Raw genomic sequence first — 26,371 nt, 5'->3', positions numbered from 1 at the left:
CCACCCACCCCTGCCAATGAGAGACCACAGGGAGAGTGACGGCAGCTAAAACTTGAGCAGGACGACACAGTACCGATTCATCAGGGAAAGGGAGGAGAACGAAACAGTAATCTAATACTGTCACCTTCTGTGTATTTGGACTGCCTTTTTTGTTGCTTTGGTATTGAATTGTATTACAAATGCAGAAATGTATTACAAAATGGAATTATTGTAATAATGCTGCTGTAGCACTGCGATATAATAATGATATACTGTTGATGCAAAGTGAACATTAATTATTATGCTCCTACAGTATGTAAACCAGTGAGTGTGGAAATGTGGGCACATGTTCACAGCGCCAAAGTGTTGGTAGCCTAAATAGACGCCCCAAATCATGTAATTTGCATACACAAATTCTACATAAAACTCTCGTTACACTTTCAATTTGTTTTTGATGTGGACACTTTTTAATTTGTATTTCAGCTCTAACTGGAGCACTGGAATCCATCTTGAAACCCAACTCTACATTGGGGACTCAAATATTGTCGGCCTAGAGACTCAGTGCTGACTTGAGGTTTATTAACTTGACTACAACACTGGTCATAACTATTTATAGTTTTGAGGTTATGTACAAAGTCCGACATTAACACTCTGTAAATGTAACTACTGGGTGGAAAAAAATTAGAATTTTTGACAGTGCAGCCATGTGTTTGGAAAGTTAAAAGAAAGAACAAAGCCCTTCAAAAAATGCCCTCGAACCAAGACAGTTCATACAGAGAGCTAAATAATTAATATCTTATAAATATCCCCCTTTAGGATCAGTATTGGCAGCTCCCCAAACTTGGATCTCCAAGCCAGAATGTTACAGAGGCAACACAATTACATTGCCCTATCGCCCAGTGCCAGACAGGATAATGATTATCTGATGCACCAGGGCAATTTGTCAGAAGTGTCAAATCTGTGAGGAAAACACTGAGGGAAAGAAGAGAGAAAAAGCCAAATTATTAAATCATACATTTGTTTCCATTTTGCACTTTAAGATGTTTTTCAGTGCACAACAATAACTCACCGCCATGATTGTTTCATCCATTTAGAGATAAAGAATTACTTTACCATAGATGTATCTATTTTTGTGACAAGAATGCGATGGAATAGATTGTGAGGTCGTCTCATTCGTTTTCTATTATGACATTAGTGAGGGGGACATTTTCATTGATAATAGAATATTAATACTTTAATTTGTTGCCTTATTCTTTGAGACACTCTGGATCATAGATTTATTATTTATCACCAGAGCAAAATTTACAAACTGATATTTATTTTCTTTTTACATATGAAGAAGAAAAAAAAAAATGTATGAACTTGTTGATAGTCTATTGAATGTTATATTTACATTGAACTGTACTTTGATACTTGTCTTTGGATCTTGCAAAAATGTTTATTGACCATGTGATATCTGTTCAGTCACTCCACCTCATGGTCTTCTATGTCTGTGGATGGTATTTCACATGAATAAATTCAAACCAACCATGTCAGTGAATAATTGTCGATTTGTCAAATCCCTCAATCACAGCACTTGAGTTGACCCTATGTGAAAAGCTAGGGGATCAGTTTCATGGCATTAATTGACATTCTGACATTTCAGATTGAAATCCATACAGTCAAATGGATTTTCCAAGCTTTGCTGAATCCATGGATTGTTTTATTCCATTTTGAGATGTCCTTTGGCTTAGCAGTGTTTTGAGCCCCCGTCTATCACATGCCAACAAAATCATCTCTTATATTTCTTTATTTGCAACAACTCTTATCAAAATCGATATTTCTACAGTATATAGCAGATGCAATTATCTTGTGCCGTTGCTTCAAGCTACGGCAGCCTGCGATGCACAGTGAGGTTGCTGAAAGTAAAAATTGGGACATCATCTGAAGCATGATTAAAAAAAAAAAAAAAGATTTGTTGTTTTAGCTACGCTATAATGATCAGACAGTATAATTATTTCTTAATAACTTTACACATGTGTGCAGTTTTGAAGAATACATTTGAATAAAATCTAAAGAAAAATGACCTCCCTTTACAGTTGAACAACTGCACGGCCATAACTCTATTAAAACTGTGGTGGAACCCTATTTCATGTTCACCTTTGTTTGTCTGCTATACTATTTCATGTCAACATATATCTACTTTGGTTTATTATGCCAGGTTTATTCAAGACCTGCTTGCAGGCGTTGTGTCATATATGAGGTAAACTCATATATGTTCGCTAATACATCCAAGAAAGAGTTAAGTCAATGAGATTACCGCTAAATCACATCATTCCGCACCAAATGCCAATGATCACAGATTTTTACAGACTTAAAAACAACAAAGCCTTTTGCACATTAATGTAAGTGTCAAATATCTCACTTCTGCATAACATAATTTAAAAGGGACTTGCTGAGAAGAAAGAGATATGGTTGTTGTAAGGCATTCTGTACAAGCCACTCTGAAGCGCAACAAACACAAATGAAGCTCCACAGCAGACATTTGTAAGTTCAGTCAGGAAGACTACTCTGTTTCAATTAGAGTAAACTTAATTCTCATAATTCCTGCTTTCATCTCCTCTCAAGTGTGTGCTCTGTCACTCCTTGCTTTCAGAGGTTGTATGCTGGGCTCATCTGCCTCTTTAGCGCCGCATCACACCAAACTTGTTAGCCAATCATCCCATCACTGTCTTTTTTTATGCGTCGTCTCGTTCTGCTTTCTCTCATTTGTCTGCCATGTGCACCCTCCACCAAGTCTTCACAGCCTCATCTGATCCATCGTTCTTCATCCTTTAGCTTTATCAGGCCACAAACCACTCTTGGCTCGAATATACCAATTTGTCAAAGCACCAAAAAAACGCTTGAAAGGCTCAATACGCTCTTCTCTTCAATCACTAATTAATTTATTTTCAGTCCCTCCTCATTGAAATCTTCTTTTTTTCTATTTGGAAGGAGAAAGATTTTGGCACTTGGATTTTTTTCACAACCGATTCTCAGAATGGTGCTATAAGAGAATGGATCACTCACTATTTTTCCAACTCGATATGCTTCACAGGTTTGCAAATGTTGCCACAATGAGTAGCAGTCTTGTCATTCCCAGAGGGAAAAGACATTGGAAAATATTTTCTTTTTATCAGTTGCTGAATGCCTGAGGTGAAGAAAGACTGGTAACCAAAATGAAATAACTGCTATAGTGTTCATTTTTGTGAGTCTGGACAAGCTAGCAGTGACAGGTTTCACCTTGACAAAATGTAATCAATACATCCCACAATCCCCTGGCAGTCTTCTCATTTTATACCTGGGATTAATTAAGTATTCTGAATCTAATTGTGATTCTGATTCAGGCTCCGATACAAACTGTGAATTTCCTCTGTCATGTTATCCGTCACTCACTCGCTGACTATCGTCTCAGCTGAGACCTCTACGGTTTGGAGTGAAGCTTCTGTTCATGTGCTTCTAGAACACAAGGTAGGTGCGGCAGTCATTGAAAAAAACTGATGTGTCAGCCATTCAGGATGCAGCCCAAATGAATTAATTGGCGGTGTTTATTTTGGGCAAGAAGATTTCAACTAACAAGATGATAAAAAAAAAAAACACACAGGCCCCAGCTTTAAATCCATAAGTTGTCTTTTAAGACAAAGGACATGAGAGCAGGGCACACGGTTGGTTTAAATCGGCCATAGCATGGTTCTATCTCACTTATATGTGAGATATGGAGGTGTACTTACAAACATGAAGTTGTTTCTATGGTAAAACAAAATGTCCTAGTCGCTACAAACGAGCCAATGTAAATGTCTCATCACTGACGCTCTCGTCAGGCGTCCTGTTTCAGACCAAAACCACACCCACAGAACACGGACTGTCTTGTGATTGGCCAGCCAACGAGAGCTTTCCCACTGTCTTGTGATTGGCCAGTTACCTGGAAGTGGCGTAATTGGCACGTCAGCTCTCAGACCCGCAGCGCCCCCCTCTGGAAAGGTAATGCCGTAATCCCTTACGCATTTGATCCGGAGTCTGACCCAGAGTCAGAAGACACAGTGACAAGTGAGAGACTGCTGCAGGACGCCTGTAGCATGGGTAACGTTGTGGTTACCGAGATGAAAAACACACATGCAAATGAAACACAAGTGTAGCGTGTAGCTTAGCCTGTATATTAGCCTGTAGCTGGCTATCGCTAATGCTAAACGACAAAACAAGCACACAAAGACAGTTATCAGAATCAGAATCAGAATCACCTTTATTGTCATTATACAGTGTACAACGAGATTAAAGGACAGTTCTAGTAGTGCAAGTGAAAAGATAAGAGTAGAGAAGAAGAACGAAACATTGCACCAACACCTTCGACAAAATTAGAAGGATATGTAAAAAAAAAGTATTCAAGTATTTACAGTGGGAGTCGTAAATTAATCAATTATATACGTATTGTTGGCACTGCTCCTTCCTTTAGGTGAAGTTTGGTGCTGTGTCCTGCTTTATATTGCTACTTTCAACTGTAGAAGAAGAAGAACTGCTCTTGTTGTAGCTGCTGAGCGTATCGGTTGTACGGAGCTCAGCAGCTACAACGAGAGTAGTTCTTCTTCTACGATTGAAAGTATGTCACCGGATGTGCCCGGACTCTAGTGGCCGGACTAGGAGGCGCTGTTGTTTAGAGGAGTGGTGAAATTCGCCAGTGACATAACTAGTCAACGGAAGTGCCGTTCCACTTCGTAGAGCTCAGGAAAACAATCCAACCCTGCGCTCTCAGCAGTGGCTGAACTGATTGTTATGGACTTTTAGGGCTTCATGGGATCTTTAATGTTTAGTACTCTTGTCTTTACAGCAAGAAGACCCGGGTTTGTGACCTGCTTGGCAACAAGGGCCGTTCTGCATGGAGTTTGCATGCTCTCCACATATGTGAAATGTTTCTCCGGTTACCCCCCACAGTCCAAAAACGTGCAATATGGGGATTAGGTAAATTAGACACTGTAAACTGACCGTAGGTGTGAGTGTGAGAGTGGATATCTCCATATGTGGCTCTGTGATGGACTGGTGATCTGTCTTTCGCCCCCCCGCAACTCTCATGTGGAGGATAAAGTAGTAGGTTGGATATGAGACCATAAAAGAGCTGTAAAGATGGAGGAAGTGGTATTAATCTCATGAGAGGATCACAAACAGAAAACACAATTTTACCATATTTAAAAACAAACAAACACTAGCATAGGTTAATTATCTGCATTGTGAGACAAAAATGTTCAAATCAGTAATATTCTAAATTGAATACAATATGAGGACTAACCCTACTGTATGTAACAGGCAATCATACACAAAATTGATGAGTGATGCCGTTTCCTGCCATTACCGCTGCAAGAAAGAAAGACAGAATGAAGGGAAGAACACATTGATCATAGTGTGGTCCATAAATGAGGACAGTATTTATTCTCATTTATAGTTCTTTGCTGTTTACATCTTTTTAAAACCACTGTAAATACTAACATTTCTGTGACACCAAAGCCATTTTTCATTTTTGTCATCGGTTAGTGTTGCATTTCTTTTCTCCACCAGCCTGAAGGAGCAGCACAGCAACCTGTGTAGCACCGGGTGCAGCTTTTTTCTACCCCTACCTCTACCTTTCGTGCTGCCATTCAAACTAACACACCACTCACTGTGGTCTCTAGACATTTGATCATCATCATGCTGAAATGACCTATGGACATGGGCTTTCTCACCATTTTTATTTCAGTGCTATTCATTTCCTTCACAATGTCTTGCCAGGTTACAATTTATCATGTTCCCCATTCACGTCACAGTCAGGGCCCAGACCCAGATCCATGAATTCCAGTTTTAATTGAATTCAAGCTGTTAACAGCGCATGTAGAAAATACTAAGCAGACCATTAAGAATATGCATGAGATGGTTTGAGGGCATTAACATGGGGTTTTAGAGTTATTAGGCTAATTTCAAAAGCCTGGCATCCTTCTACACCCTGTTCTCCCGAAACTGTGTGTAAGCTTAGAGACGGCTCAATCATTCAGCTATCACACTGCACCTATGAGGAATTCGCAGAAGCTCAGCAGCCTCCAATTCTGTAACACAGTGGAGCACCTGCAAATTAAATTCCAGTTAATATTGGCGCTCTCATCCTCTGGGAATCTCACAGACTAAATAATACACTAAACTACAGTATAATATAAGTAATATATGGTATAGAAATGCATTTATATGCATCCAGTCTCTCTCTTTATAATTATATAGAGAATGCTTTCTCTGCAGAAGAAACCTTACTATGTACTCTAGGCACATACAACCTGACATCAGATTTTGTATTTGAAAATGTTCTTCTACTGCATTGTGCCAATGAATTTGCAATTTATAACACATAATGTTGTTGCTGGATTGTGAAATGATAGTGAGGAAATAGCAAAGACACTTTGCCTTAAGTGTTTCTCCTTTTAATTCATTGAAGACAATTGGTTTGACAGGCAAGATGGATTTGTATGGTGTAACCTGCCCATACTTGCCCACTGTCAGTCAGCTGGGGGTTATCTTTAGTCCTTTGTGACTCCCCAAAGATAAGAAAGATGGATGATGGCAAAGAAAAGCATACAAAAACAATACATTATTGTCAATATTTGCATAGAAAGGATTGCTGATAAAGTTATTATTTGATTAAAATAGTAAATAGATCGATTCAAAGGAACAAATCATTTTTTTAAGTTTGCACAGTTTGGTTTTTTGTGGAGAAAAGAAAGCAAATATAGGACACATGCACATTACTCTACTCAAAACCCTCTCACATGATGACAAAATAATATACAGTTCTGCATATACATGGTATATCAGTATATGTGCTTTGCTCTAAAGGCAGCAAGTCCTCCTGTGCCATCAAGCACTGCAGATTTAATATTGGTGCTGCTGATAAAATATTCATCTGCACTGCATGGTGAGTGGCCATTTAAACCACGAGAAGATGAGCCTCACCCTGCCATTCCTTTCACCCAGGTAATCAGACCCAAATTGAAAATATCCAACCACCAATTTCAATCTGAGTCTCAATATCTCTGCCTGCCAGTTTAATGTCACATTTCCTGCAGATCACGCTGGCTGTAAAAGTGGATACAATATAAGAAGCTTATGAATGAGATTTGAATTTCATGGCTCAGTATCGTTTAGAGTCCGTAATTGGGCAATATGTATTCTGTGTCCCTAAAAGGCATCGTTTGAGTGGTGAAAGAGTTGGGTCATAGCAATGGCATCACATAACAGTCATACATGTGTTCCCATCAACTAGGATATTGCCCTTTCATTGTAGATGCCAGGTCCTATTCTGTCAGGGGAAATGAGTAAGAAAGATTGAACATCATCCCAGAGGACTTAACAGTAGGCTTACAGCTTGACACCTCCTGTGAGCCTGCACAACTGCTGCTCACTGTATTCTTGGGAATATTATCTTGCAGTTGCTGCTTATGGAGAAATAGAAAATGGGTGGTAGAGGTGGGCCAACGATGGAAGCTTCAGCTGTTTAATAATTTTTTTTTTTTTTTAAATTGCTTTGAATATTGTTGCAGTTAAGAGACTAAATCACCCAAGTACATTTTCACCACTGAGCCATGATTTATTGATGTCTTCATTTCAAATTAAAAGTTTTAGTCCTAAAAAGAATGAGGAAAGTGTCATGCATTTTGAATTATTATCATATATTTTTTAGAATTTACAAAACTGGTACTGTCATATTTAAGGAAATGAAGCAGTCCCAGAGGAGTGTATCTGGAGACCTGGCCAAATGAAATTAAACATTGTCTGCATGGGCCAAATGCTATAATCGTTATTATAAACAAATCCAATTAAATCACATAATCCAACAATTATCCCTGTCTGTTGCTCCCTCGGGTTTTGAATTGTTTATTTGCACTAATCAAATGAAACATGCATTCCGAGGAAAAGCTGCAGTGCAGGCAGAGTCAAGGCTCGTCTAATTGGCTCGGCTAGGACAATGGAACTGTGCATGCTATAGACTGCAGGTTTTCTTTGCAATGCTCCTTTGCAAATGCTTTAAAAATAAATAACCTGTCTGTACAGTGAATAAAGAACGACAGGATACTGTGTTGCAGCCGGGCCAGTGTAGAGATTCACCCTGCTGCTCAAGGCCCACAAGCAGCTTCCTTTACCTTTAAAGTTTCAAGCTTTCTTTTTTTTACATTGTGAATCAATCAGTATAATATCTTTAACAATTTATTTGTTCTTTCTGCTTATTATTATTATTTTTTATTATGTTTTGATCTCTAGGAATGTTATGGATATGTATGAATTATTTAAACTGATTATTCTATTCTCTCATTTGGAGAAAAAAGTGTGTCTTTCTGGTGTGATCTGGCAGCACTTCCTCTGTAGGCCAGTGAGTATTTACAGCAGCAGGAGTATGTGTGGGAGTCAAAATACAACTGTACATTCCATGTTCAGCACGAGGAAGGAACTGGTCTCCATAAGAGAAATGATCTGTGGACAACAACCGACGTCTGTGGAACAAAAGGAACACGGTATATCACAGGAATCATAATCTCAATTTATAGTATATACTTCAGTATATTAGTGTGGACTTTTAAGATAATTGTTGAGATTTAAAAAAAATATGTGAACATTTGTTTTACATTCCTTGAAGAAGAACATGTTTGTATAATGTGTCCTTTGACTGACATGACTTAAATCTATACTCATGACATGTACTTGTCATCAACGTTAATTTAATCCGAACCACAACAGTTTGTGAGGGTAATGGTTAATTATATAACTACCTGGAACTAAGAGGATGGGAACACGTCCAGGCTTCTTGGCAGGTCTGGTGAGCACTCTCCATTTCAAGGTATTACCGAAATAAAAAAGGAAAAACATCATAAATGAGAATGTAGCTGTGCCATTTGGATATTTCCTCCTATGAGCGATTATGGTGGCTTATCAGTCACATTTAATGTGAATCACTGGGCTGCACCCATTAATTTTAAAGGTAATAGTGCCGAAGAAGAAACACAAGTTGAAAGAACACTTTCAAGAAGGGATGCTAGAAAGCAACAGTATGTTTCTCACTAAACTTGAGAGAGAACATTATGTCCCCAGATTATACAAGGCTATTGTTCAGCACAAGAGAGGCAATGTGATGAGATACTGGGTGTGATGAGGTACTTCAGATGTAACCAAAGAGTCTCCAGGGGTGGATTTCTATTCTTTTTTAGTTAATCCTGTCCAGAATGAAGCTGAATGGGTCAGAGCCTCTTGATGAATGTACACACTGTAGAATGGGAGTGTGAAAGCAAGACCTGACCACACGAAACGTCTTTGACTTGAAAGTACAGAGATGTAAGTACGTAAGATGCAGGGACTTACATGATTTGACATTTTAACACTATATTTCTGTTAACCTGAAAAACAAATAAACACAAATTTACATTTCTTTGAGGAGAAAATAAACAAAGTCCAAGGAGCGTTTAGACCAAACATTAATGTGACGCTAAGATTAATAGTGATTAATGGTATAATTACTGTCAACAAACAAGAGCATGGTTGAGAGGATCGCAGCTGTACACGATGCCTGCAGTTTTAATAGAGCCACTGTTTCTCACATTTACTTTATGCACTTTTATTTCTTTGCCAAAGAGAAAGAAAACATGCTGAAAGTGATTTTTTTCCATAAGCAATTCACTCATCGAAGCAGCTGCCATGATGAGGATGCAGCTTTGCCCCTGGTTTGCACTCAAACATTTGCTAAAAAAGGCTTCTGATGTTGAAACCACACTTAGATGAGGAAAGTCTTTGTTAGTCTTTGCATAGTTACATAAGACCAGTCTTCACTATCAATAATCAGGCAACACAGGAGCACACAAACACAATGATCAGTCGGAACAGGAGCAACTGGAAACTGACCTTAAAGGAATACTTCACCGATTTGCATGTGGCTTTGTATTGCTAGAATAGCAGGAGTATTTTTTTTTTAAATTGTGCTTCCCTCCCTCAGTTTTCCACTGAGTTGTAAAAAAATGTTTTCTCTTTCCAATTTTGCCCTACGCTGAGTCAAATGATGCGATTCGCGTGACTTAAACGTCAGTTCAAGGTTTGAAACTACCACGCCAGCTCTGCACTATTTAGACTCACCCATAGGGGGACAAGACTTCATTCCCAGAATGTAAACACAGTGTCTGCCATCTTTGCTAACAGTTATGCTAACCGGCTCTTGCTCTGCAGAGTAAACTGAGAATGACGATGATCGAATGTAGTTTTCAAACTGATAAGGCTGCAAGGGAAAAGACCTGCATCTGGGTGAAAACTAGAAGCCTGCATGGCGGCCAGCATCGGCCGCCGGTCGCGGGCGGCGAGTATTTTGTTTTATATTTTTATATTTATTATATATTTAATTCCTCATGGGGATTTGTGTGTTTACACAACTATAGCGCTGTCTGCTTCAAAGCTTGAGACAGCGAGACTATCGTGGGGCAGCAAGTGCAGTGCATGCTGGGAGTTGTTGTCGTTCATCTACATGGGCCAAAATTAAATTTTTCTGCCTTTCTCTTTCACTTGCTTCAAGTATTATTTCACATTTCTGACCCAGTTTTAATAGACCTTCATCTTTCCAACCTGTGTGGCTATGATGAGTGACATGGTGCAGCTGGGTCAGCAGGTGAACCAAATCAGGTCATTAAATGGGGAGGGAGAAAATCGAGGAGGAGAAAACTGACACGTTCTAACACAGGGTTTCTCAATCCTGGTCCTAGGGACCCTACATGTTTTAGATGTTTCCCTGCTCCAACACACCTGATTCAAATGGCCAGCTCATCAGCAAGCTGCAGAAGCCTGATAATGACCCATTTATTTGAATCACCTGTGTTGGAGCAAGGAAACTTCTAAAACATGCAGGCCACTGGGTCTCCAGGACCAGGATTGAGAAACCCTGTTCAAACACACCTGCCTTGTTGAGCACCATGTATATTATGCATTTACTAATCTAGCATACAGTGTCACACCATGCAGTAAAGCTCTAAATAAAACCAAACACAATCTATGTTTTCCATAGAAAACTCATTTGTATTTGTGCAAGCTTTGGACATAGATTTTTTTCTTTTACGCTCTGATCCATTTAATTTATTTGAGAACTGCAAATAATTTGGTGCAGTATTTAGCTGACATACAAGATTCTTAATTTATTTTTAATTGAAAACTGAGTAAACTTTTCTTTTTCCTCCTGGTCTTTGCCTACGGGTTTATTGTATTTCATCAAACCAAAACCAAGCCTATAGTGGCAGTTTCTTCCATTCTGCAAGGTTGGCAGAATCCAAGACAAATGGGGCATCTGAAACTGAAGTGAGAGAATACTGGCATCATTTAAAACTAGTTTGGTCCGTCTCTCAAATCGTAGACACATTTGAACCCCTCTCTTCAGATGTTAAGGAAAAAAGTCAAAAATCAACTGATGTTCATTTCATTTTTATCCAGTAAATGACATCACATCCACCACTATAACCATCCTCTTTTTTCCACGAGCAGAGCAGCAGCCACTGCAGCCTGTTGTTTCCTGAGTGGAAAGTGGAGTCGAAAGAGAATCACAGTCACTGTCTCTCGCACAACCTCATATGACACAAATAATTTCTCATTAACAAAGACACAATAAACAGACCAACAAATGCTGCCTACAGACGTGTCATTTAACATGTGAGAAATCATTTTAAGTCAAGAAAGAATTAAAAAAAGAAAAAGGTGTAGACGACAAAACTTGATTTCCATGCAGACTGGACCTATAGATTACCAAATAATGTATTGCGTTCAAGTGAGAACATGCGTAACCTTTATTCCTCTGTCAGAGGGTTCCCTGATCAGGACATGTGCTGCATGATAATCTATTCTCATTGGACTATGCAGCACTGTGAAATGCTCCCCATCCTTCCTATGGTCACTGACTGCCACTGTGTGGTCATAAATATTTCACAGAGTCTGCTGCATTTGGGTTAAAAATGTCATCTTTTGTTGAGTAACAACAACAGCAAGTCTGGCATCATTGTTTTCCTTATTCTTTTGTATATCAAATAATAAAAGCTTCTTCCTGAGGATGTCCGGATCTGGATTTATATGAGAAGATTTGGCCCAAATATGAGAATATTGTGATTATCTCTGATCTTGAGTGTTTGAGACTTAAACAAAGGATGACATTGCTGCAGCTTTAATTTGGAGGGACTACATTTCCCATAGGTGTGACAGTGAGTTTGAATGTTTCTATTTAATTAGTAACCCAAACTGTGAAAGTTTAAGTACATATTACATATACATATATACGTACGTTTTAGGAACAGGAACTGTTTGCTCTTAACAAAGCAAATCTTCTTTCGGCTTCTCTCTTTAGAGTTTGCCACAGAGAATCATCTGCCTCCAACTCATGGAGGTGTATTCTCTCCTCATGTCCTCCTTCACAACACCCATGAACCGTCTCTTTTCCCTCTTGCCCGGCAGCTCCTTCTTCAACATCCTTAGTCCATTATAATCTCTATCCCTTCTCTGCACGTGACCAAACCATCTCAACCTTGCCTCTCTTACTTCATCTCCAAACTGTTCAACCCGAGCTGTCCCTCAAATATGCTCATTTCTAATCCTGTCCATCCTGTTCACTCCCAACAAAAATCTCAGCATCTTCAGATCTGTCTCACAGCCATCGTGTAGAGCTATGCCAAATAATAAAAAAAACATCTTAAAATAAGACTGATTTTTTTTTTTTTTTAGTGAAATGTATGATGGGTCGGTGACACAGGCAGCACACTTCGATGGTAGGGCAACCCGTAGACAGGGCTCATTCCTGCGTGGCGGAAACTCTCCACCTTGCCAAACTCGCGCAGATGGAAGAGGAGGGTGAGCTTTCGGGTCATAGTCCTGAGTGCCAGGAAGGAAGCCAAGATCTGAGCAAGGAGGAAGAGGAGGTACAGCGAGTGGAGAGCTCTCTCCAGAGGCAGGATGATAATTCCTTCATCAGTCAGGAAGAAGAGCAGCACTGGCAGCTGGAACATGAAAGACAGAAGCCAGAAGGCTGCGAGCTCTGGCACCTGATGACAAACAGGGAAACAGAGAGAGAATTTGGATTGGTAGAAGGCAATGCAAATATATAGCAGTCAGGCACACACACACAAACTCTAGACGCTAGATTACACAGCATTCTTTGCAGGAGCCACTTCCTCTGAGACAAGACGATAAAAGAGCTCTGTGGTGTAGTTCAGAGAAAATGTTGGCTTGATTCACCTTTTCCTTAAGGTTGCCAATGAAGCCCAGATAAAGTCGGACAACTTCAATCACTGTGAGGAGGATCATCCCAGTTATAAGCAGAGCCTGGTAATATCCCGGCAGATGATAGAACTGCAAATAAAGCGCACAAGTACAGCAAATTCTATTTTTATTTTTATTTTTTTTAGTAAGAATTCATCAATAGGTGGCACCAAAGTCATTCAGTTTTAATTTTCCAATTTCACACAACTGGATTCACCAGAAATTAATACAATTCCTACTAAAATACAGTAAAACATAAGCATTTCCAATGTTTTTTTGGTGGTGTGACAAACTAACAGACTAACTTTCATCAACTGACCTTTACTTCCAGCATGAACACAGCAGAGAACCACCAACAGGGGAAGTAAAACATGTTAAAGTACAGAAGCATCTGCAGGGGAAGGTGAGAGACTGACTCATTCACTCCTGCAACACAAATATCATCAACAAACACTTAACTCTATTGCATCCATGATCCATATTCTCTATAGTCAGACATTTTACAGCACAATCACAGGACACAGCTGCATTAAAAGAGAAATGCACATTTTATTCTCTGCATGGTGAACTCGGTGAAATGTGCACCTATCAGCCAGGACATTGAAACTGCACAGTGTTATTGTTGTGGCAGACTGAAATGCAGTGAATTTGAAATCATTCATCAATAATGTGATTTGCAACTTTCATCCATGGATTCATGGCTTGGCTGAGATAATTTCTCAGATCGGCTTCAGCAATGGAACTTACCAGTTTTAAATGTATGGTACAAAAGTACATAATAATAACAAAAGTCCACAAACTACAGCTTTACATACATGTCTAGTTGTCTGGTGCATTAGCAACACACACAAATGCATCCTATGCAACTAGACAGCAGCACTATAATCAGTGACTGACCAAATGTGTCCTCCTGCTCCCGGGTGAAGTCACTATCTGCTGTCCTGTTGTTGGTGAACACTGAGCCTCCCATGTAGGCCAGGCCCACCTGCATGTTCTCATGGACAGGTGAATAAAACACAGGCATTGTGGATACAGATCTGCTCATCCGTTACCAAGCCTAACTAAAGACCTAAACTGTGTTTGCGTTTCAGTGTCTTCTGCTAATCCCGCTTGTCTCGCGTGTCACACATGCACAGTTGCAGGCACAAAGAGACACAAATGGACATATGCACAGACTCGCTGGCAGACACTGCAGCTAATCAGATTATGATGAGGGAGGCGGGTTTAGGATTAGGCCGGAACAGCAGCGTGGCTGTCAGCCAGTCATTTAGTGGCCACTTATTCTCACTAAATGCATTCATCTAATTTAACATTTAGTTTACATTTATATATGAAGACAAAATGTGGATGAAAACTAAACTCTGGATAATGCGTGAATGAAAATCTGAATTTTACACAGGGATATATTTTGTCTAGCATGCTGATAAAACTAGGTCAAATGTCTGTTTTCAGTATGGTAGCACTGTGTTTTCTATAAACCCTTCTTCTCTTAGTATACCCTTGTTTAATATAAAGTGACATGAAGCAGACACACTTGAATACAATGAATGAACCCATGCTTCGGGGATATATGTGACTTTTAGACTTATAACCCTGTTCCTACTTTAGAAATTCAGAGGCGATACAGGTTCAATAAAATATATAAATTATTTATAAGATCCTTAACAATGTCTTTATTTAAAGTAAATCGCACAATTCTCCATGGCCTAAAGAGCTCTGTATTGTATCTTCTATTATTTCTCTTGCCGCTTACAGCTATGAAAAGGACGTCTCGAATACAATGAGTGAACTGCATTTTATTTTTGTATCACCCTAGTCATGAGTTAAGAAGAATATTTGTTATGGTATCTTGAAATCCTGTTTTGGAAGGACACATCGTTTGCATAACACAATAATACAAAACAAATGCATTACATTGCCAAGCAGGCACCAATTAAAATCTCATTCAAATAATTGTTGAGGTGCTTTACAGCTGTTTTTATTCTTAGTTGTTAGTATTCAAATTATTTCCAGAGGAGAACGACACAGGTTGTTAGACCCTACACAAAGCACCTAGCCAGCAAGTCTTCAGAATGGAGCCTGGTTTTTTTTAAACCTTGGGGTCCCACACGTCATTAATGAGACCAGGTGCAGCTGCAGAGTTTGGCCACAAGATGTCATCACAGCTCATCCCGTGGGGCTGGCAGGGGGAAATGTTGGAACTCCTCAGGCACCTCTTCCCCTTTCTGGGACCTCTTGTAGAAACCCAGTGAGTCTAACAGGCTGCTGATCTCATCTGCCTTCATTTTCTTCACTGGAACAGTCTGACGTGTCGGGGGGGAAAAAATACATGCACAAGAGCTGACACACATTATGGTGAAAAGCATATGTTTGTTTCTTTTTCCCCCCCACTACCTCCTGCACTTTTAGTTACATTTATATGTTCAGCAAGTTGATAGCACTCTTCATTCATATTCAAATTATAACATTTCAAAGGGCTCCCGCCCACATTATGAAGCAACGAATAAAAACACATAGTAATAACACATAGTCTTCCAAAGACACACACAAAAAAAGAATGAAAAACTCCCACATAAGCTTTATGGGGAAAGTAAATGCTCTAAATTCAACTCAAGAAAGCTATAAAACGAACAGTTCACTTTTCAATCACAGCAGGGAGAACTTCATTATCATTGGTTTCAGTGGAGAGTTTTATTGTCCCGTACTGCCCTAAATGTGGATTCAAGGGCTTTTCCACACTGATAAAAATAAAAGTCTGTGGGAAACACTGAACTGTAGTAATTTCAGGGCATTAAATGTATATCAACATTGGGACCATGTATCCTGTTTCAGTATAAAAGTTAATACTCAGCTGTCAAAATTTTCATGCATAGACTTTTATCCTCCCTCTTTTTTTTGCCATTACGTGTTTTTTGCAGCTCTTTCAAACACTCTTTCTCGGGGTGAGGGAGGATCTGATATCAGATACGGCGGTCTTAAAACTTACATGAATATGTCTCAGTGTTCTGGACTATAGCACTTTCCATAAACCCCCATCACCAGGTTGTTCCACAACTCACCTTTACAACCTCGTCCTTGTCATTGTACAATATCAGACGTGGATTCTTCTCCTCTGATGAATCATACTCCAAGTTGTGGCTACAAAGGAAGCAAGGGATCAAGGGAAAAAACCGGAAGGAAGTGCTGTGCAAAAGTCATAGGCTAGACTAAACATGTATGCACTTTTAAAATAACAAAAACTTTCAGAAAAAAAGTGTCAAACATTTAGTGTGACCTAACCTTACATTTAAACAATAGCCCGACCCTGGCTTTCCTAAAACTGAGAGTGGAAACCTAATATTGTCTGAGCTGCTAACACACACGACCAACTTTGAGTCACATCATTAGACACACTTAACATTACTGCCTGGAAAAGCTGATTTTTTTTCTGCTGACAGGGAACTTGCCAGTTTTGCAAGAAAAGGTCACGAGAGAATCGTTGTACTGCTTTTTTTAGGAAATGTCACCAATGCCTCACCAGGACGCCTGAGGAAACTGCAAAGAGCACAAGGATACTACAGAGCCCATCGCTCCATGAGAAAAAGATGAAGCTCGGGCATTTTCTTTATGCCTCATCCAACCACGCTGGGAGCCTGTTAGGACGACAGCAGATAGTTGTTAAAACAGCATGACAAATGGCTTTGTGCACGCTTTGTTCTGCATGTAATCAAAGCTGCCACAAATCGGTTTTATATCTCTGCAGAATACAGTATACTCTGATACGACAGCATGTGGCTTATCCCTCATCTTACCAATTTCCCCACATGCTGGTTGTTGTTATATTGTTTCCCCTTTTGACTTAACATGTGGAAAAAAACCCGGTCCCTCTTGCCTGTTTTAACCAGTTAACCAAGTGTTAACCAAACAGTTTGTCAATGTACTGTAAAAGTAAAAAAAAAACACAACCTAATAATAAATAAGTTCTTTAAAATCCCTCATAAGGATCTGGTACTAGTTTGTCTGTCTATCTAATCCAGATAACGTTACAGATATTTATGTTGTGTGGATTTCAGTCTGTACTCACCAGCAGTTTACCTCTGGCTATAACAAGCGTTTCCTCAACCATTGCAGTGTCATTCTTAGATTCTGTTGCATAAACAGTGAGGGTAAATGTAAGCACCAGAATGGGCCACATGGTATCTTTCACTTCTTTTGCCAAAGTTTTTTCCAACAATATGTGACTCTTTCACACACTTGGACAATTTCTCAGAGTGGACAAGACCATGACATATTCCAGCAGGGGAGCAGTGAACACCTGGGTTCCATTTTTTCTTTCAGTTGTTTTTCTCCTTACTCTTTTAAAATACCTGTTAATCTCTGCACTCAAGAAAACTGGCCCGCATGCTCTTTATTCTTTTGTCAGCTCTCATTGTTGTATAGGCTGTTTTTGATTTCCATAAGCCATGCAGGGGCCCCCTGCCTTATGGTTTATAGTTTCTTCCACATTAGATGTCATTGGGGGTCCACACAAATTGCACAGCATCTGGGCTCTTATCACTTTTTCCCATACAATAAACCTGCTGGTACTTGATGGCCACTGAGAGCCACCCACGCTCATGCTGCTGACACACAGAATTCAGCTTCATAAACCTGAAGGTACATTTCTTTAGAGACATGTCTATTGACTTTGTGTATTAAAAACAAAGTATGGAGAGTCAACTTGAATTCTTCTTCGATTTGAAACATATACTGTAACAATGGACACAGAGTGAAAATAAGTATATATATATATATATATATATATATATATATATATATATGTGTGTATATATACTTTTTTATATGTATATGTACAGATAATAGCAAGAATAGCAAGTTCAGCCAAAACTCCGACTTTCACATACAACAGCTTCCAGTGTTTAGGATCAAGTCAAGTCAACTTTATTTCTAGACCACATTTAAAAAACAACAACCAAAGATTTAAGATGTTAAGACACAGCAACATCAAATCAATAAAAATAGAAGTAAAACAGAACAGTAAAATGGTATAAGCTACACAGAAGTGTCTGGGTTGACTTTCTATCGTGCAGTGAAGGCGAAGTAGAAGAGGTGGGTCTTTAAAAGCGATAAAATGGTCAATAGTGGGGACTCGTTCCAAAGTTTAGGGGCAGCTACAGAAAAGAGGGCATATTTCTGGACAAGAGGGCTGACAGGAGAGGGTTGGATGTAATGTTTGTACTTCAAAAGCAGTCTGTTATTGCAAGTGTTTTCAAGACTTACAAACTGGCCTTTAACAATCTAACCCTCACCAGAGAAGTAAATAAGCTTCCACCAAAACAGTTCTTTTAAGTCTTTTAAGTTTTGTGAACGCAGACCTCGCTGATGCCCCTGTAGGGGTTGCCACAATAGGAAGTGGTTTGTTTTATGTCAAGATGGGCAACAGCAACATTGCTCAAGTAAAATGAGTCAGCAGCAAAAACGGTTGAAAGACTGTAAGCACAATGAAGCACCTACAAAAAGTTCCAGAGGTGAATTCCAGTGCTCAGAAAGGTTGTTTAGCAGTATATAAATGCTTCGTGCCTCCGCCCGCCCGCCCCCATCGCCATAGTTGCAAAACATGTAGTGTTTAATTCCTTTGTGATTTTCAACATGTACACTCTATGGAAGTTGTCTTGTAAGAAGGTCACCACAAGAGGGCGTAACGGCCACATGTGCACTTCCTGGCAGTTTGGCGGGTAAAATGTACATCCAAATCTTAGCCACAGACAATTATTTTTCCAACAAAAATAAACCATTCCTGCCTGGAATGCTGCAGCAAAGCCATCTCTCTGTCTCTGTCTGTTCCAGACCCAGCAGCTCTGCTGCTCACAGTCCTGCACTCTGCTGTTTGAGATAATGTGTCAAATGGCAGTAAAACAGTCCCCTGTTTTTAACAGGGTTTCCTCCCCCTGGCAGCCATCGTAAATCCGTGGGCCTGTACGATTGTGCGTTTGCATCTGTAAGTTTTACAGGTTCACTCCTGTTTCTCACAATGTATCTCTGACCCAGAAGCAAAACAGCGCTGAAATATCTGAGTTAGGAAAAAAGAAAAAGAGAAAGAGAAAGCTGATGAGGTAGAGGAGAAATCGCAATGAGCAGATGGGGGTGGGGTGATCTTGCTGTGCCTGACTCCACAGTCAGTTGTGTGTGTGTATGTCTACATGTACACCATATGTGTTCGGCATCAGCATGTTTCAGCTTACATCACAGGGTGCCTGTCAAAAATAGGATGCTGTTATAATTCGCTGACAGAGGGGGAAAACGCGACCATTTTTAAAAACATTCGCAAAACATGCATATGCTGAGCTTTTTCTTTTCTTTTCTTTTTTTTTTTTTTGCCAAAAGCAACACTTGCATTTGGCGAAAGATCAAACAATGAAACACGTCTCTGTTATCATGCCTCCTTCTGAGAGCTTACTATAAGGACAGACACACACACACACACACACACACACACACACACACTTCCTGTCTTTGCAAAACTCCAGATGCAGCCTACCAGCAGGACATTAGTGTGTGTGTGTATGTGTGTGTGTGTGTCTGCTCTGCTATGGAGTCCACAGACATTAGTGAGACAGAAAAAAAGGCTCTAATGAGGAATTTCACTAGTGAATGGTTGTTTGCACAATTCAAGAGGAGGATAGGTGAACAATCTCAATATAAGTTATTTTTTTTATGTGTGTGTGTGTGTGTGTTTTTCTGTCAGGAGCCTCAAGGAGCACGTGGGGAAGTCTGCTGCATGTCTGTCTGCTGTGCTCTAGTTTGCTCATAAAGAGAGGCCGCACTGAGGAAGGTGAAGGCCATGTGGAAGGCTCCATTCATTAACAATATAATGCCAATTAGGCTTCTCCACTCTACAGTAAGTAGACTGGGTTTAGCTTGTCACTCATAATAATCTGAACTCCTGTTTTCAAGGTTTCAAGGTTCAAGCTCAAAGACATCAATGGCACCCATGCCACTGGTGTCTATTCATATGTGCCGTGCATCATAATTTACAAATATTACCGATTGAGACCACTGACTCCTCAGGAAATTGTTTACTGACATTGTTAAACATAAGTCACACCCTGGTGGTTATTCAGTATACTGGCCCCAACTGGAAAACTATATTCATTTAAGAAAACTATATTCATTTTTCATTTTTGTTAGCTTTTCTTCAGAGCTTTCGTGTTTTAATAACCAAGCAAACTCTTCTCTTCTTTGTTTTAAATATGGAATAACTAATAATGGATAATTTATTTCATGTAAAAAAAAAAGGTCCTGGACCACTACAAATACCATTATACTCATTTTCCTGGCCAGATCTTCAAAATGGGCTTAAAGGTTAAATGAATGAATGACAAAACAACAAATCATAGTTAAGATAAACAAAAAAAAATGATTGGTTAGATCAAAAAAAGCTGTATGTAAATTAAAAAAATAGTTTAAGGCAACAAAAAAACAGGGCCTCTTGGTAACATTTACAAATATAGTGTTCATGAAGTACAACAACGGTACTGAATTTGATTCAGCTTGTGGTTAGCTTGAACCTATGACCTAAAATGATGGAGCTCTACTTATCCCCATGCAGGGCCACAGAGAGCTGTGCAACACTGCTGCCCACGGATGATGATCTGTGATGTACAGGCAAATATGACAAAAATGAGTCACTGCAAGTCACTTTATTAGCTTTTTTGTGTTGACAGTGAATGTGAGAGAGAAGGACCACAATTCACTTATCATGGTGACATTATTCAAACCTGTATATTATGCAGTAGGCACTACAGGCACTATAGTCACCTCAAAAAAAAATATATTATTATTTGTTAATCTCCAATCTACATTGTGTGTGTGTGTGTGTGTGTTTGTTGACCTCATGAAAAGATTCCAGTGACCCTTTCATGTAAACATCTATTCTCATCTAGTCTGCTGACTCTCATCTGACTAATTTAAAACTTAAACACATACAATTACACAAACCAAAACATTTATATTGAACCGCTAACTTTAAAATGCTAATTTCCAAAAGTGTTACTGTCCTCACACTCTGTGGGACAGCTGCTCTGCAGCCGTCGTTGACATTTGACCTCGCCTGGAGGGAGGGGATCAAACGACACTCTTCCTGTGGAGGTAAAATAAGTATCACATGGTTGAAGTAACAACAGAAACCATACTTTTCTAAACTCCTTGTTTTTTTTAACAGTCACACTGCAGAGCCACAACTGTGTTTACAGTTGTCCGTGGTCACATTTTGAAGAATGCAGCTGTGACAGTCTGGTGCATGTAGCGTGATTTGTAGGTCAAGTACGACTAATCTGAGTAACAAAGATTTCAGTGTTTACATGTTTTCGATGGGGAACAGGATAAGGTGATGCGATTGGCTCGGTATCGTGACATCATGGCGGATGTGGAGGTGGGAAGAGGGTGAAAAAAGTGGAGGAATGTTCACCCGATGGTTGTCCAGTTGCTGGCCACATCAGAGTAGCTGAGGGGCAAGCAGACAGCAGCCGCTGCTCCCCTCCCTCTAATCTGTGCTGGGGTAATCAGAAACACATGGCTCCCCATAATGACTCAAGTGTTGTCTTGCAAAGTAGAACAGGGCTGCGAGGGTCATGTACACACCAACTCACAGCCACAGTCAAGCGGAATAGCTAACACTTCCCTACACACGCTGCTGCACTACACCCACATACAGCGAACCAAAACAACCAAATAAACCGCTGATAAGAAGAGTGTCAATAATCCTGACCCAGGCGTCTGAGTCACAGGAATGCAATAGAGGCGGATCTGTAAAGAGGTTAGATGTTCTTGCACGATAAAGATGTGTAATCCTGCATCCACATGTATTTCTGTAACAGGCCAAAGCAAAAAGAAAAAAAAGAATGAACGGTTACATCTCTAACAACAAAGCTGACACAGTTTGATGGCCACAGACAGGACTGATTGTCGGGACATTTGGGGTTCAGCGCATAAAAACACAAGCCATCTGTGTATTTTCCCTGGGTTTGTGCAGACATATTTACTCTTGTGATCGTTTTCATTTTCCATCCCACAATGTGGAATAATAAAGCAGCTCTCTCTCGCGCTCCCTCGCACTCTCTAGTGTTCCAGGTTAGAGTGAGAAGCAGAAAGAAGAAAAAAAACTTTGGGTCAGCCTGTGGAATTATGTGAAAGCTGAAACCTCAAGCCACATTATGAAGTCTGAAGTCCCACTTTACTGCACAGATAGCGGATGGATGGGTGTGTGAGGGAATGAAAGACGAGGGAAGATAAGTGGGCTACAGAGAAAAACTAAAGAATGAGAGGTTTAAAAGAAAGAAAGAAAGAAAAGTAGAGAGAGGCAGAGAGAGAAAGAAAGACAGGAAAAAAAAGAAAAGAAAAAACAGCATCTGATCTGCTTCCTATTAGCCATCCAAATCTTCTCCCCTAATACGCTCGTTCCATAAAATTATGCTGACAAAGAGGGAACATTTCAGGGCAATTTGAAGTCCCAGACAACGGCTTGCACACCCCTCAATGTGCAAGAAGAGAGGGAAAAGAAAAGAAAACAACTCCATCTGGACAAAAAGAGCAAATGTGACTTAATTACATTTCTGTCTATTTATATTGATTTGTATTTTCACATTTATGAAACTACTGAACATGTGTGTATGTGTCTTTGAGAAGCGTTGTGTTTGAACACTGCTGGAATAATAATATGTCAGTCTGGCTCAAAGTATAGTTGGGGATGTGACGGATGCAGCAAAAAGTAAAGTTAATAGTAGGTTTTAGTCTCATACGCCAACTTTAAAAACAGGCTCTGTAAGTCTCAAGAAGCTATCTGCAGCATACTGCACTTTGAAAAAAATGCAACCAATACGTCCCATCCTCTTTTGACAGCCCTGCTTTCAAAGCTTCACCCAGCAAAACATTGAAAGTCATTGTCTGCGGTGGAACTGGGAACGAGATCTGCCCTTTGTTTTCCTTCTTCCTTCTTTTTTAACTTACTTCTTTTTTTTACTTCTGGCTGTTGTCCTCAAAGCGACTCGGGTCAATCATGTACCTATTGCATGATGCGGTAATTCATATGCATATTGTCTATATGACTCAAAACACTGAATACATCTGACATCATACTGCATTGGGCGAAAACCTGAAACTAATTATTGAGCTAATGGATTTCTCATTTCAAAGTCATTTTCTCACGGTCTGACAATCAAGCAACTTATTTTTCCAACCAGTGAAGTTACACCAGAGTGCACAGGTTGGACCTCCCTTTGCAAATATGTCTATTTTTGACTTCATGTGACTGTTACATGAAGTGGATTTAATGTTTTTCTTTTTTAATTTCATCCTTTCAATTGTTCTTCTGAGCATCTTTTTTTGGATTCGAGGTGGATTTACTTCTAACTTGTCCATTTACACATTGTAACTCTGTGCAACTGCAAAAGGACTTTTGTGTCTCTATTATAATGACAGTCTTAAATCACAGAGTGAGTAGATGTCACTGGAAATCTATAAACACACATTTGATGCTGGCGTTTCCCCCGTCTTCTGGTTGCGCACTGACCTCAGTTCTCAGCGGTTTTGGCTTGAGAAAAGCACCAGTTCCATTTCCAGTAAATGTCATTTCATAGTTCCATTCGATGCTGGCATTTCCAAAGGGCTGAGAAACAACACTGAACGTGTAAGGGGAACTGCAATTAGACAGTGTTCTTCGTAGACAGCGCGTCGACGCGGATAACAGAAGAAAACAGCATTTTCTAATCTCGCCTGGCCATGTCTGGTGCAATGAATCAACCAGGGAAATGACAGCATTTCAGGAAATCTTGGCCAGAACAGACACACATGTATGTCAGACAGTAAAACGATTAGAACAAAAGATATTTAATTTTTCTTATGAAAACCTCAGACTTTTACTTTTACCACATTACCCATTACCTTATTGCTGCATCAAATATGCTAATAGAAGTTGTTATTTCCTGAATATCTGTTTAAATAAGCTTAATCCACAATGCTGAATTCACGTGGGCACTGAAAAATTGTTGTCAAGTCAGTCCACAGAGGAATCAATATTTTCAAGCTCTTTTAAGTGTAACTCGACTCCGATTTCTTTCTGCTTTGCATTGCAGAAAATATTTGTCTTTTTCCCCCTCACTCATAAATTTCTTTCTTCCTCTCCTCGCAGGGACTGAAATGGCTACCAGATGTGGTTCCAATCTGTTCATGTTGCCATGGAAACACATGGAATGGAGTCGGGTTTTGGAGTCCAGAGCTTTTGGCTGACTCATAGGGCCTCGGTTTTAAAGCCTTGCAGTTTCTATAGATTTGGCACAACCAGGGTGCCCCCGCTCCAAGTTATGTTTAGACTGGCAGTTGAGATGTCACTGAAACCCCTTCCCACACTACTCACCCTGACTTCTTCAACATGCATTGCGTTATATTGTACAGTCACTTCTTTGTGTTCTTTTGTGCCACCATGTCAGAGCAATTTTACGTTTCACACGTCAATGTGCAATACCAAGTCAATAAAATGAGCAAAATATGACACTCAGAAAACGGCAGGGGGATGGGAGGGGATATGAAAAGGCCAAGTTCCAAAAATACACACAGACCTCTTCCATTTAGAACAATTTAAAAGCAGCAGGCACATAAATCCATCACAAGCAATGACACACATGATCAATCAGCACAGTTTATCCTGAAATGTTGCGCAGTGTTGACACGCAATGCTCATTTCCAAGCTGTGACTTTCCAACAACATGTCAGGGATTAAAAAAAGAGCATGTGTTGGTAGGATCTTCTCCATCTGTGAGCTGAGGATGGGCAGATGAAGGCAGTTGTGTCAACATTCCTCTACGTCCTGGCAATGAGTCAGACCTCAAGTCATTGTCCTGTACTCAAAATGAGATGTTGAGCTTTGAATATGGATTTGGTTGAAAAAAAAACCTAAAAACTAAACAATAGGATTGTGTGTGAGGTCTGAGGAAACCTGTGATGGAATATAGCTTCAAAGAGGTAAAATAACTATAAAATATTCGACTAAAAAATGTTATACACATTAATTGAAGTATTTACAAAATAACATAAAAGTAGGAGCACACTACTGTCTCTCATTGAGACAATCCTAAAATTGTCAGGACACAATATACAGCACTTAACACATTTATTAGACCACCTGTCATAAAAACAAGAGAGAAGTGCAAATAACTATAATTGTACATCTTAATCAATCAAGTGCTTTACTATTTTTCATTTTTTTGTAAAACAGTACATTTGAAATTTGAAAGAACAATTATGTTTTAGCATTAAAAAAATATATAATTTAGGTTAAAGAACTTCTATATGCTGGTGTATTAATCATTACAGAAACATAAAAAAAAAACATTTTGATAATTACCAATGCCATTAATTTAGAGCAGCTTTGGCTTTGGGTGGTGGTCTAACACATTTGTTAAGCACTGTGTATGAGAGACCAAATTGTCTGCGACGTGTTCTGCCATGAGCCAATATGAGAACCATGCAGTGGCAAATCCAGAAAATTCACAGCAACCACGTGGACAAGCGTCCTGCCCCCAGCATGTTCAAGCCAAGCGCTCCTGCAATATAAAATATCCTGTAATATATACAATATACAACCGCATTCATCATATGTGAATACCCAGACATTTGGGTCCAGAAATCTGCTCTGTTTCAATACTGCAAAGTGTTACTTCCACGCCTTAACATGTTGATAATATTTTAGTCTTGTGTGTTATGAAAAACAAATATTAGAATTGTCAATCTTAATAAAAGACTGCATCAAAGTAGGCATGTTGAATGAATTTAAAACCAGACTCAAAAACTTAACTCAAGACCTCATCGAACATGCATGCGTTCGTTACACACGTAGAATACCGTGTAGAGAGAGAGTACAATCCAAAACAAAGCTTTGTTGTCTGCTTCCAATTACCATCACATGACCCATCCAGCCATCCTTACTTCCATTCATCCGCCTTCACAGCCTTGTGGCCTGATCCTGGCTATATACCTCTTTTCCGCTAAAAGAGGATGCATATGTGGCATGTGATTTACTCCTCAGCACAGAGTTACCAATGTTTTCCTCCTATGAAAGGGGCTCTTGTCATCATTG

The 26,371-nt window shown here is 39.6% G+C and overlaps 2 protein-coding genes across 2 annotated transcripts; both read right to left on the bottom strand.

Moving 5' to 3' along the window:
* Nucleotides 1-11,419: 11,419 nt before the first annotated feature.
* On the bottom strand, nucleotides 11,420-15,108 carry zgc:112294 (transmembrane protein 17A). The gene is made up of 4 exons (XM_058635286.1): nucleotides 14,161-15,108; nucleotides 13,583-13,689; nucleotides 13,240-13,353; nucleotides 11,420-13,046 (listed from the first exon to the last, which is right to left on the bottom strand). The coding sequence occupies exons 1-4, from the start codon at nucleotides 14,306-14,308 to the stop codon at nucleotides 12,726-12,728; spliced, it is 690 nt and encodes a 229-aa protein (XP_058491269.1). The 5' UTR covers nucleotides 14,309-15,108; the 3' UTR covers nucleotides 11,420-12,725.
* A 105-nt stretch (nucleotides 15,109-15,213) lies between these two features.
* On the bottom strand, nucleotides 15,214-17,821 carry selenoe (selenoprotein e). Its single transcript, XM_058635285.1, has 4 exons — nucleotides 17,327-17,821; nucleotides 16,819-16,895; nucleotides 16,323-16,401; nucleotides 15,214-15,566 (listed from the first exon to the last, which is right to left on the bottom strand). The coding sequence occupies exons 1-4, from the start codon at nucleotides 17,435-17,437 to the stop codon at nucleotides 15,423-15,425; spliced, it is 411 nt and encodes a 136-aa protein (XP_058491268.1). The 5' UTR covers nucleotides 17,438-17,821; the 3' UTR covers nucleotides 15,214-15,422.
* Nucleotides 17,822-26,371: the final 8,550 nt, after the last annotated feature.

This window comes from Solea solea, chromosome 8 (genome assembly GCF_958295425.1).
Source record: "Solea solea chromosome 8, fSolSol10.1, whole genome shotgun sequence".
Taxonomy (NCBI): Eukaryota; Metazoa; Chordata; class Actinopteri; order Pleuronectiformes; family Soleidae; genus Solea; species Solea solea.
This window is presented reverse-complemented; position numbering and strand designations above follow the sequence as displayed.